Source organism: Dunckerocampus dactyliophorus, chromosome 8, assembly GCF_027744805.1.
Source record: "Dunckerocampus dactyliophorus isolate RoL2022-P2 chromosome 8, RoL_Ddac_1.1, whole genome shotgun sequence".
Taxonomy (NCBI): domain Eukaryota; kingdom Metazoa; phylum Chordata; class Actinopteri; order Syngnathiformes; family Syngnathidae; genus Dunckerocampus; species Dunckerocampus dactyliophorus.
The window spans coordinates 18,127,587-18,140,919 of NC_072826.1; the positions used below are offsets into that span (position 1 = coordinate 18,127,587).

The 13,333-nt window shown below is 40.8% G+C and overlaps 1 protein-coding gene across 2 annotated transcripts in view; it reads left to right on the plus strand.

Moving 5' to 3' along the window:
* The window catches only part of st7l (suppression of tumorigenicity 7 like), a 20,072-nt gene continuing 6,739 nt past the window's right edge, over nucleotides 1-13,333 (plus strand). For both annotated transcript variants that reach the window (XM_054783511.1, XM_054783512.1), the window contains exons 1-14: nucleotides 1-184; nucleotides 583-665; nucleotides 889-1,048; nucleotides 1,337-1,391; nucleotides 2,673-2,788; nucleotides 2,906-2,984; nucleotides 3,232-3,320; nucleotides 4,523-4,623; nucleotides 4,789-4,903; nucleotides 4,997-5,069; nucleotides 5,142-5,244; nucleotides 10,127-10,277; nucleotides 11,984-12,076; nucleotides 12,152-12,291. In XM_054783511.1, coding sequence (XP_054639486.1) covers nucleotides 16-184; nucleotides 583-665; nucleotides 889-1,048; nucleotides 1,337-1,391; nucleotides 2,673-2,788; nucleotides 2,906-2,984; nucleotides 3,232-3,320; nucleotides 4,523-4,623; nucleotides 4,789-4,903; nucleotides 4,997-5,069; nucleotides 5,142-5,244; nucleotides 10,127-10,277; nucleotides 11,984-12,076; nucleotides 12,152-12,291 — 1,527 coding nt within the window. In that variant the 5' untranslated portion in view covers nucleotides 1-15. The remainder of the gene's footprint in view (nucleotides 185-582; nucleotides 666-888; nucleotides 1,049-1,336; nucleotides 1,392-2,672; nucleotides 2,789-2,905; nucleotides 2,985-3,231; nucleotides 3,321-4,522; nucleotides 4,624-4,788; nucleotides 4,904-4,996; nucleotides 5,070-5,141; nucleotides 5,245-10,126; nucleotides 10,278-11,983; nucleotides 12,077-12,151; nucleotides 12,292-13,333) is intronic.

Consider the following 13,333-nt stretch of genomic DNA (forward strand, 5'->3'; position numbering starts at 1 on the left):
ACATCCGGGGGAAACATGGACGACTCCGCTGGCAGTAATCCCCAATCTCATGGCTTTACAGACAAGTTAAAGTCTTGGCTCTCCTGGTCGTGGACGTATGTGTGCTTCGTGTGGTTCGGCATGGTTCTCATCATGATATACGTCCTGTGGAGCCCGCTCAAACTGCAGGAAAGCCTGACTTCTGGTGAATGAATGCATCTGCTCGTTAGCTATTGTTAGCCTTGCGATAGCTTCTTGTATCGCCCGGCAAGCAGTCGAGAGAGATGCTGTTTTGGCACTTTGCTTGTTTTGCCACTCTATGACTTTGTGGTCAGATTTAACAGCTTAGTTTCATATTGCAGCGAACGTCACTTATTGTGGAGCGACTTTTGTGGGTAGTGTACCATACACACTGTACTGACAGTAATTGTGTCCATATTTGTTGCATTATTAGCTTGATTATGTACCCTTATTTGTTTTATGCTATAGTTTCTGTAGGCTTTGTGCTCCCGCACTGCCTGTGTACTACCCGTGTATGATTCTGCACTACACAAACAATAACACTGACATTAATTAATTAATTTAATTCATTTCCTCTTTCAGCATCACTTTTTTTGAACACACTGACTCCGAAATTCTACGTGGCTCTCACTGGGACGTCTTCCCTCATCTCTGGACTCATCCTTGTGAGTTGTCAAGCATTCTTACTCATATCATTGGCACTGAGGCATTGTATAGTCTTTTTATGGTATATTAACCCAAGTAGAATCAGTTTAAGGATGTCCAGTGGGATACATTGTGGCCATCTACAACCATGCATTTCTCCATGGTTTCTTCTTGGTTGATTTCCTATTTAAATGAAAGAGTCCACCCACCTTTGATTTACTTTCAGTTTTGTCCTTGTGACAGATATTTGAGTGGTGGTACTTTCGAAAGTACGGGACTTCCTTCATAGAGCAAGTCTCGGTCAGCCACCTGCGCCCCCTGCTGGGTGGAGTAGAGAGCACCTCCACCACTGGTCTCTTCTCGTCAGTCAATGGAGAGGCGGAGCCTAGACCCAGTGTGTCAGGTAAGGAGTAGACACACATGAACTTCAGTGTTTCCCACAGAAACTGCAATCTGTCTGTAGCATTGGGTTGCTTGGGCAATTATGTCATTGTCTAATTTTCCCAGTTGGCCATCACCCAGAAACAAACAACAAAAAAAAGGTAGCTCCAAATCTATACGTGGCATTCCAAATTCATTTGTGACGGGCAGACACAAATAAATGAATGTATGGGAAATGCTAAACTTGTAATATTCTTTATTAATTGTCCTAAATTCATCACCAATAACATTGATGTGTTCTTCTCTATAGAGTGTAAAGTCTGGAGGAATCCGTTGAATCTGTTCAGAGGAGCAGAATACAACAGGTAAAGAAACATGTCAGAGAAAGTGTTCACTGTTTACATTATATGACCGCTACTGTTTTACAGAGGAACCTTAAAGGTCATGCAAGTCATGGCAATTTAATTGCTGTCTGTTCCAGGGTTAAACTATGGCCATCAAATTATTTATTACAAGTACAGGCAGTTTTAATTGGATTAAAAGCTGGTAAAAAAAAAAAAAAAAGCAACTGATATCCAAGTAGAACTATAACTTAAATACAATTTAAAAAAATAAATAAATAAAAATAAAAAAATTGAATTAAAATTAGAACAACCAAATAGTATACCTAAAAGTCTTTGCACAACACTTTTTAATTGGTTGTTTTCTTTGACTTTCTACTTTCTACTAATACTAGATATATCGGGTACTTCATTTGTTTTAAGTCACATTTGAACATTTAACGCTTGTACATGTGTAACAATAAGTTAGCAGCTGTTAATAATATGATGTAATGTCTATATAATGAAAGTTTTATGCTATATGCTTCTTATCATAAAGCAGCTACCCTTACTCCTGCACACTTAAAAAAACATAAACCACAATAAGCACACAATAAAACATCTTAGTATGATATATTTAATGAACTATTATTTTTTGCATAAGGAAATATTTACAGAAGAGCATTTCCTCCATATTTTCCCACTACGAATGTACACACAAACACCAGGACATGGTGCCAGGCTAGTGTGTAGTGTGTAAAATTCACTGGCTCTTAACCATCCTCCTCCATGTCATTAGTGTGCCAAAAAACTGTTGTTTGATGGACTTCGTCGTTGATCAAACATACTGTGTCTTGTGACTTATTTTTCAACTGCACACATACTCGTCAGTGCATCCAGTCAAGAAAACAATTACAGGTTGATGTAGCTCGGGAAATGCACTAATTAGTCACAGCACCACATTAGAAGGCCAGCTCTCATGTAGTACACAACAGTAATGAAATCTTCAAGATTAAACACTCTTAACGCACATGATCACCAAACTTATTTATTTATGTAATGCACACAGAACTATGAACAACTTAGTGCGCTCTCTCCTTTCCTCTGCGCTAGGCACTGTGCAGGCGCTGTTCACATGACGCATTGTAGTGCACTGTGTAACTCAGTTTTAGACACTAGTGTAGTTACGCTGTTTTTAATTTGTATTGGCATACTCCCTATGGCAATCAGCGTACCCATAGAAGTGGCCTTGGTTATAAAGTATACAACTTTTAGGGCCTGCAGATTGAATTGAGGTTCCACTGTATGTTGGAAATATCACCTCAGGTACACGTGGGTGACCGGGAAGGAACCGCTGACGTACTACGACATGAACTTGTCTGCTCAGGACCATCAGACCTTTTTCACAGGAGACACACAGCAGTTAAGGCCAGAAGATTCAGGTGTGTAAAATGTGCTCACCTTTCTTCAACAAACAGACATATCGTGTGTGTGCACTGTGGGCTGTGTTTTTAGATTTGGCTGCATATGGTAAGTGTGTAATTAACGTTATCCTACAGTCATGCAGAAGGCCTGGAGGGAGAGAAATCCTCAAGCCAGGATTAGAGCAGCTTACCAGGCCATAGAGATGAACCACGAGTGAGTCCTGTGCATAAATATTGTGTCTGGTAAACATGGTAAAAGTTGTACTGCATTGTACTACTTTTTAATGCTCATGCTCACCATGTAAGAATTATTACATTCCCAATACAAATACCAAAATATTGGTATTTGTTTTTTTGCTTAGATTGTAGTATGAGTCAGTCGTCCACGTGTTCAGACAAACAAGTAGTTTTCCTGTGCATCATAACAAAATAACAAAAAACAAATTACATTTTTTGTGTAGATGTGCCGCAGCCTACGTGCTTCTCGCAGAAGAAGAAGCCACAACGATCACAGAAGCCGAGCGCCTCTTTAAAAAAGCTTTGACTATTGGTAAGACTGGCTTTTATGGTATACTATTAATAAATATGTACAGTCGTCCCTCGCCACTTCATGGTTCAAATTTTGTGGCTTCACTATATCACGTTTTTTTTTAAATATATTAATTAATAAAACATGCTGTTTCGTAGTTGAATATGACCTATTCTTAGTCAAAACATGCATATTTAGCCTAAATTAAGCAATTTCAAGCATAGCTAAATGTTTAAATGAACTACAAATATAAGGTGCATTCAAAGACATTGATGTAGTATTCTACACTAGTCCCTAGTTATTAGTAATGTTCGGTGAGACACACAAGCACCAGACTTGATCACTGGAACAACATTCTTTTATTGCAGGTTTGAATTATCTCACAACAGGCACAATAATCCCTAATAAAATCGTGGGCTACTGTTGCAGCTGTAACCCACGGCAAAATGAAACTCAAATGTGAAGCGCCAACATCACTTCCAGTCCACCACTCACTCTGCTCACCTTGAGAACACATCTGTAGCAACACACACGAGCACAAGTCTTATTTACATCTTAAATGGCTTATTTACTCTTATTATGTCTACTATTTTGGGTAATACTAGGGTAAAGGTGACTATAGGGGAGTCATTTCATGTCTATTTGTACTTTATTTATCCCACAGCGGGGAAATTCACTTGTTACAGCAGCAAGCAAGATACGCAAGTAAAGAGTACAGTGTAAAGAATGCATATTGACTACAACATGGTTCAGGTGGTGCAGGTGTTGTAGAGCCTGACAGCGGTCGGTATGAAGGACCTGCGGAACCTCTCCTTCTTACACCGTGGGTGTAACAGTCTGCTACTGAAGGAGCTGCCCAGGGAAACAACAGTGTCATGTAGCGAGTAGTGAGAGATGTTGTCCATGATGGATGTCAGCTTAGCCAACATCCTTCTCTCCCCTAGAGGGCTCTGATAATGTTAAAAACAATATTCAGAAGGTAGTAAACAGGTGTTCTATACTCTAACACGAAAATATTCCATATGTAAATAAGGAATCCTACTTTGCGGAAATTCACTTATCATGGTTGGGTCTGGAACCAATTAACTCTGAATAACGAGGGATTACTGTAGCTGGAAAGGTTTGGAGATGTTTTTGCATCCTGTTGAATGAGAAAGTGTCCAAATTTTCGTCCTGAACTGTGTATAATGTTTTCCTTGTGCACCTCTGTATGTTGTTTGCAGCAGGCAAAGATATCAACTTACTGGTTTACATTAAACGCAGACTGGCCATGTGCGCACGCAAGCTGGGACGCATTAAAGAGGCCGTGAAAATGATGCGAGATGTAAGTTTGTTTTTGTGCGCTGCTTACATCGTTTGTATATGCACTCTGGCCACGATATTAGGTACACTTAATGTAGTTATCATGGTAAAGGCAGAATTACATACAGCTCGGTACGGTGATCTCACTAACTTTCATTTTAATGTTTGATTTGTGTCTCCTTAACAGTTAATGAAGGAGTTCCCATTGTTGGGGATGTTAAATATACACGAAAACCTCCTAGAGGCGCTTCTTGAGCTTCAAGCATACGCTGATGTGCAGGCTGTCCTCGCCAAATATGACGGTACGACTACAAAGAACGTCTCCTTTCTCTGTCATCACTGACCACTAAGAAAGGGTCTTCTTATTTTTGGAATGTTTTTTGCTTTCATCATAGACATCAGCCTCCCGAAGTCAGCCACAATATGCTACACGTCCGCACTCTTGAAAGCACGGGCGGTGTCGGATAAGTATGTTTCTTGTCCGCTCGGTAGAAAATCTCTTGATGAGTTGGTTTGTGACATCAGGCTGTGTTTCATCAGGTTCTCCCCAGAGGCGGCGTCCAGGCGGGGGCTCAGCACAGCAGAGATGAATGCCGTGGAGGCCATTCACAGAGCCGTGGAGTTCAATCCACACGTGCCAAAGGTCAGTCATTTGTTCACTTTCTGGCTCTGGCCCAGAATGCTTTGCAGGTAGACAGTTTTTTTCTCTTTCTTTGGGTTATGAACTACACTATCAGAAATTTTACTGCCATTGGTTTAGAGCACGTAAAAATAATGATTAGCATCCTTACTGAGATACACTGCAAGCACAAAAGTATTGGGACACCTGGCCATAACACCAAGTCATTTGGGGCCCCCTTTGCAGCTTTCAATCTTATCAGGAACACTTCCAACAGTGAGACTTATGTATATTTCCTTGTCCATTTGTGTCCCGTCCAATGGGGTTGAGGGTTGAGCTCTAACAAAGCCCTTCCACATCAGGCTCATGCAATTATGCATTTTGTGGACCTTACTTTGTGCACTCGGCACAGTCATGATGAATAAATAAGAACTAAGTGGTGTAGTCCAACCCCCGATTGATTAATAACAGAACTTTAAGGTGTTATGTATGTATGATGGACAGATGTACAGTATACTGTATACCAGGGGTCACCAACGTGGTGCCCGCGGGCACCAGGTAGCCCCCCACGACCACATGAGGTGCCCGCAAACCTGCTTTTCATTCAGGTTTTCAGTTAATAATGAAAGAACAGTAGAAAGAAATGCATTCTGAAATACAAAATGTGAGTTGTGGACACCAGCCTTTTGTTAATGTTCTGGTAAAACAAGCATATTCGCTTTGTTTGGGTATAAAATAAGCTCTGAAAATCAATGTTACAAAAATGAGTAGCTCTTGGCCATTTTCATTTTGTAAAAGTAGCTCTCACAAGGAAAAACGTTGGTGACTCCTGCTGCACCAGCAGAGGGCAGCGTGACATCACTTAGGGTCAATCACACCCCTTTGGTTTGACAGCTATGAATACATATTGTATGTCTAACAGGTGCGTTTGCTGCAGAACGAGTGATAACGAACTGATTGGGATATTTTTGTACATGTCCGCCATATACACACGAGAAGTGGATCAGTAGGATACCTAACATGTTGCAGCAGAGATTGGTCTCACTTTATGTTTTGTAGTGCGTCGTTTCATGTCTGGTGCGTGAGAGAAAGGGAATAGGCTGTGTTTGTGCGCCTGGGAGGGGTGGTGGAGACGTCACTATGTCGCTTTGATCCAACCTTTTGATTTTTAGCAGTGAGGGCCCTCATCTTCATCATCTTTCTATCCCGTAGCGCTGTGCCCACAGGACTCCCATCAGATACCCTCATCTTGTTTCTTGGCCTCTCATGTTCCCTCATCACCTCTCATCACCTGGCCACCGTGAGCAATGCTAGCTTTGCAAAATGAGCCTTTAGTGGAGGCGATGAGCTACATAACAATAGAAAAGGTAACTTTTCGGTAAGAATTTAGTCTCATGTTCAGTATTTTTGTAAAACGTTATGGCTGCATGTTGTGCATTGAGACACAGTGCTTGCCCATAAGGTCACTACAACAATCCTAATCATTTGAAAGCATGTCTGACACACGCTGGCTGAGTTAGAACACACTCTTTCTATCCATCTATCCATTTCAATCAACCTCTCTCCCTCAGTGCGGTTTGCAGCCTGATAGTTTGTGGCTCGTTCGGGTTAGCTGATAAAGTGTTGTGGCTGCGGAATCTGCTTTACATTTACATTGGCCTTCACTGCGGCGCGTACAAAGTGATTGCAATTCAGCCGGGGCAACCCGAGCCCATCTACCTTGCTCCACTTTGGATGACAGTTTCTCATCTCACCTCATTGAGGCTGACAGCCTCACGTCTACATGGCCACTTCAAGGGTTCAGATTAGTTTACCTCAAGATTGGTTTTCTCTAGTAAATGGAGCTTGGGTCAGAATTAAGATGAATGAGGAAAGAAAAGGGAGTGCTTGGGACTGTTTTCTCGGACATCACACTCCCTCGGTAGATTTGGTGTTTATTCACCCTATGAAATTCACTCCCGGCAAGTGTGTGTGTGTGTGTGTGTGTGTGTGTGTGTCTGTGTGTGTGTGTGTTATTACGAGCCATAAAGAGCCAATTACAGGCCTGATGCCATTGTTACTCAGCGTGTTCCATTGTAAAGAGGCTGCAGATTAGAGTCAGAAGGCGGCTTATGAGTTATGCTCTGGGCTTAGAAGTGCCCGGGGATAAAAGGAGAACACATGAAACTCAATCCCTTCATCAAAGAGGCGACAGGGAGCAGAGAGGCAGATCTGAGAACAAGAGAGGCGGGAGAGGGTAGGGAGGGAGTTCGGGGGTGCAGGCCAGTGCAGAGAACTGAGGTGTCACCAGGTTTAATGCTGTGGTATGCAAGCAGGGACAGCTGAGCCTTGCTCAGTGATGAATCTTGGACTGCAGTGGAGATTTTCTGTGCGTTTGGTCCACACTCAAATGTTCCAGAAGTTGAACAGTCAACACCTCCAAAGTCGAACACAGTCTGTTTAATGACATCAGTTGACTTCCAAGTTGTTCTAATTCCAAAATAGTGTTTCACAAAGGAACGTTTTTCAAATTCAATTAATTTGTTCCAATGTCTATTTTGTCATTATTAAACCCAATTAATCCTTAAAACACAGGCAATGTTTTAAATAACATTTTAACATTTTTAACTGTCGTGGAGGTATGGAGAGAAGTTTGTCACTGTATAATAATACAACTAAAAGAAGAGAAAGAAGAGGAAGGAAGGATTAAAAAAGCAAAACGCAGTCATTGAATTTATTCCTTTTGATTCGCACTAAGCTGAAGTTAAGATTTGTTAGAATTTTTTGGCTTATTTTGTGCCAGAAAATGTTTTGGGGTTCCATTTGGATGCTGACATTTTCAAGCCTTTTTTCTTGCAAAATAGCCGCATCACAGTCGTAACAGTAGATCCTGGCATTTATACATCAGCTTTTTCCCCTGAACACGACAAAGCGGGATATTATACTTTCTGCGTCCCACAATCAGATAATTTAGCTCGAAAAAAGTCAGCGCCACCATCTGCACAACACAACAGGCTGTCTGCTTCTTATACAGAAGAGTGACACAAGAAAAAAAGTCAGCCAGTGTGAAAGGGGCTTTAGTAAAGCAGTAAAATAAAAGAGGTAGATACCAGTTTGGGTCTTTGGACATCAGACTCTTGTTGGGATAAATCAGGGTGAAAGGACGTGTCTGACATGGATGAACGAGAGTCAGATGGTAAACGGAGGAGGAGATGGGCGAGCGTGGGCCGCATGGTCAGGCTGCCTGGCTGGATGAGCCTGTGACCATGGGAGGGGATTAGACAGGATTAGATGGGGGTAACCTTCCCAAAGTGTCTGAGATCCTGAGCGCTGTGAAGCCAGCCGCCCGGGAATCCAACCTGGGGTGGGGGGCGCCCTGAGTCATCCATGCGGGTTTTGTTTAACATGGAGACCTGCCACGTGGAAACCACAGACATGACTGATAGACACTGGCGTGTTCATCAAAGTCTGTAGAGTGCGTCTTAAATATGTAAGGCAGGCATACAATGTGTTTTTAGATACATAAGGTTCTACCTCTGGGGTGTGTGCATTTGTCAGCCCAGTGAGCCGGCTGAGTCACTGGGACAAAGTTACAAGGAGGGGAGGTGAGCGTGCGGGGGGAGTTACACATCCATGGAATCACTGTACTGTAGTGTAACAATAACACGCCTCGCTTTGGGGAGCTTTACCCTCCCGCTTGGAACAATTGCAAAATAGGGCTGATGATGAATACCTCACATGAGGAAAGTATGTTTTCAGTCTGCTGGGACTTTGCCAGAGGGAATTGCACAATAGGATATAGTAAGTGAGGCAGAAAGGAAAGAGAAAAAAGTAAATGAAAGAGATTGATGCGACCATAAAGAGTAGACTGTTTTGTTTTTTTTTTTCCTTAAAGCTATGTCACATCAGCATGATGTCTGACCACAAAGCAACATCCCATTTAAGCCCTCTTGCTTACCACCAGAAGAATATAGACTTTCGCAGCGGTTACCAATTTTGTCGTCATATCTCTGTCCATGTAATATCAATACTTGATGCATTTTTCGGTCTTGAACTATGAAAGTTTGGGAAACCGTGATGTAGAGTGAACTCTTCTCCTCCAAAACCGATGCACACAAAAGGGTGAAAATGTGTCAAAACATGCACCCCTACTGTGTTGCCTGTGGTACAAGTATTTTTCTGACAAATACACCACATGGTAGCACGCCACAATAGGTCGGATTGACTTGAAATTTCTCACACAGCTCAATTCACTCTACAAAAAACACTCCCTGTAACTTTAGAGAGTTTTGCTGAATCCCCCAAAATTTTGTACACACCTTTAGGGGACTATCAAGCGCATGTTTGAAGAAATTTGAGCAAGATTGGTTGAAAAATGTGGCCGCCATCAAGCAAAACGTTTTCGCAGGGGCATAGGAGGGACTGAGCAACTAATTGTCCATAAGTGATTGAACATTTGTCTCATGATTATAAAACTTTGAGGAGATCTGTTTCACATGTATGCTAGCATGTTTTCCAACGCATTTTGAATACAACCCATAGGGGGCGCCACTGTCACTTCCAGCCTGTAGTAACCAGAAGAGAACCTGTAGAATCCAGATGAAATCCCTCTGCTGAAAGCTGAAAAAGGTGTGAGCCGAAGTGTGAGCTTTGAGACTGTGTTGAGAAGAATATTAGTTTTGTTGTCAGTAAACATAGGTTGTCAGTGAAACATGAAGCCTCCACCACGCATTGCCAAAGTTGTACACCAACATCCACAAATGTCACTTAAGAGTGCTCAGAGAGTTCCCTTGTTTGTGTAAATTATGGATGTCTAAAGAGGGAAATGAACCTGTATTCCAAAACAATATATCATTTCCAGCTAGACAAAGCAGATTTTGCACAAATATAGTGTCTTCTTTGACAAATTTGTATTCCTCCTGTTTAGTACTTGTTAGAGATGAAGAGCCTGATCCTGCCTCCAGAACACATCTTGAAGCGGGGTGACAGTGAGGCCGTGGCGTATGCTTTCTTCCACCTGCAGCACTGGAAGAGGGCTGAAGGAGCCTTAAATCTTCTCCACTGTACATGGGAGGGCAGTGAGTAGCCACTCTACTTCTTCTACCATCCACTATTATGCCATTTTGCCTCAATATGGGTATTATTTCTTTATGTATCTTCCTTTGCCAATATTTCTTAATGTGGAAGTACTTAATGTTCACTGCCATGTGGAATTTAGAAATTTCATCCAATCATTTTCAAATGTGAAAATTGAATGTGAATGGTGAAAATTGATGTGCCCATAAAAATGTCTATTTCGCCCTCTCTCTCCAAACCCTCCTGCTACCTTGATATTCAACTTCTCCTCTGATTTCAGATCAACATTTGCAATAAAAGTGACAGTGTTAAATTAATAACAAACTTCTACATCTCAGCACACAACTATGGTGCATGCAGAGACCGCCGAACAAAGCGTGACATCTCATCACTTGACGAAAAAACATTATAAGTGAAGCATAAAGAAGAAACATGAAAAAACTGTGGGGTTTCTAAGAGTGGTAAATGTGTGCTGTACACGTTATCTGTATTATTATTGTTACATGTTTATAAATTGTTAATGACTTATGGTGAACTAGATATGTTTTCTGCAGGAAAAAACAGCTTATTTTGGGGGAAAACAGAAGTATTACTAATTTGTTTTTTACCAAAAATATGCAAATTTGTGGGGCCGTGAATGCTAAATCGTGATAGTGCAGTGATCCACTATACAAGATACTTAACTACAGTACCAGTCAAAACGCTGTCTCTAAAATGTACTGGTATGCAGTACTGTGTACTTGAGAACTGAACATGGACCAAAAATCTTCTTCTATATCTGGGGTGTCCAAACTTTTTCCACCGAGGGCCACATACTGAAAAATGAAAGGTTTGCGAGGGCTACTTCGATATTTTGTAAACCAACACATATTGATATGCGAAGAAGTTATATATATTTGTCAAGAAAAAAAAATTATCTCAGCTTTGTGATATTGGTGAAAACGCGTATTAATAGTATGAAATTCGGTCTTTACTCTTTTTCTACATTTCTTAAGTAATCCTTGTAAATTTTCTTCTTGTAATATTGACATTATTTCCATAATATTTTGACTTCATTCCCTTACAACTTTTTCCCAACTAAATTTTCCCAAAAATATAACTTTATTTTGTTTAGTTTGTTTGTCATAATATTAAGACTTAAAAAAAAATTACATTTTTAAAAAATATTTAAATGCTATGCTCCTAAAATGACATTGTTTTCCCTCATAATATTACGAGTTTATTTTCGTAAAATTTGGACTTTTTCGCTTGATAGATTACAGCTTTTTTATCTTAATATTTTCTTAATTATTCTCATAAAATTAGAGCTGTTTTTTCCATTTTGGCATTGTATTTTTTTTCCAACTATTTCAACTTTACTCTTGTAAAAGAACATTATGACTTTATTTCCATAATCTTATAACTTTTTCCCCACCTAATTTTACAAAATGTACAGCTTTTTCCCAGACCAAATTTTCCCAAAAATTACAACAATTGCAGGATACCTGATGGGATACACTGTTGTTGATATCTATGCATATGTATTTCTGGTTTATTTACTGTGAATTATGAATGAAAATGAAAATTCCCTGTCAAAAGTTTGGAATCACTATGAGATTGAATGAGAATCAAAAGTGTCTTCAAACCTTTGACTGGTACCGTATGATTTGATGAAAGTATTCATTTGCACTGTTTGGTGTTATATATCTGATGTTATCTGTATTTCCAGCCTTCAGGATAATTCCTTACCCACTAGAGAAAGGTCACCTGTTCTACCCTTATCCAGGATGCACAGAAACAGCAGATCGAGAGCTGCTACCATGTAAGCCATTAAACCGCCATTAAGCCTTCTATTGACTTGATGGACTTCTCCTCATGAACCCGCCTTGTCATCCAGCATTCCACGAGGTGTCGGTGTATCCTAAGAAAGAGCTTCCTTTCTTCATCCTGTTCACCGCAGGCCTTTGCTCCTTCACTGCCATGCTGGCCATGCTCACGCATCAGTTCCCGGAGCTCATGGGTGTCTTCGCCAAAGCGGTAAGTGTCGTTGGCCTTAAAAGGCTCTTCGAGCGCTATCTCTGCTTGATCCTCTTTTTATGAGTTGAAATAATCTTATTTGCAACATGAGCCTTTTGGGGTAATTACTGCCTTCCATTACTGTCAGCAACAGTGGAGGCTCATGGGAGACATAGGCCTGTAAAGTGTAAAGTGTTCCCGCCAAAACAAGCTCAGGCCCAGGGAAGGTATCGGTAACCACATTAGCAAACAAAGCAATGTAGAGCAGGCTTGAGGATTTAAAAGCTTGCAAGGATGACTGCCGTGCGCTGTGTTGTTTGTTGCAAAGCTGTTGTTTGGCGGGCGAGGTACTTCACTCTGCGTTTATGGTCGACCTATTTATTAGACCATCTTCACCTCGTAAACATGAGGCTTGTCAGTGAGAACATGGAGTGCTCTTCCTCTTTTGTTTTGAGAAAGATAAGGTGCAGATGGTATTTCAAGTTTGGCAAGATGGCTTTGTGTAAATGTTCAGACGGAGTACATGAAAACCATGGAGGGGGGAACACGAGGTCTCGTCTGCCGTTTTAGAAGGAAAACACATTTTTCTGAAGCTCCTGGTTTTGACAAGACCATCCAAGCGGTGCAGGAGTGCAAAGATGCTGCTTGTCATGTAATGTTCCATATCCTGATGGCCAGTAACATCAATGCAGTAACATCCTACATATGATGAGTCTTCATCCTAATCTTGCTGGTGAAAGTTATATTACCGAAACCCAACTATTTTCTAACACAGTAGTTTTGATGTGTAGCTCATTGTATACCCAACAACAAAATGAGGAAAGTTCATGTGAGATTTTAATATTACCCCCTCACAGATTGCACTGGAATTGTATGGTTTGAAACCAGTTCTATTTAGAACACATTCACATTTTGAATATAGTGCAGTACATTTGGTTTACATTCTTGCATTCTGTTGAATGAAAGCCTCGAACCTTTTCATATATACCAGCATTGTATATATCAATATCTATTACTTTACAGTGGAACTTTTAATGTCAAATGAGATTATATAAAGCAGAAT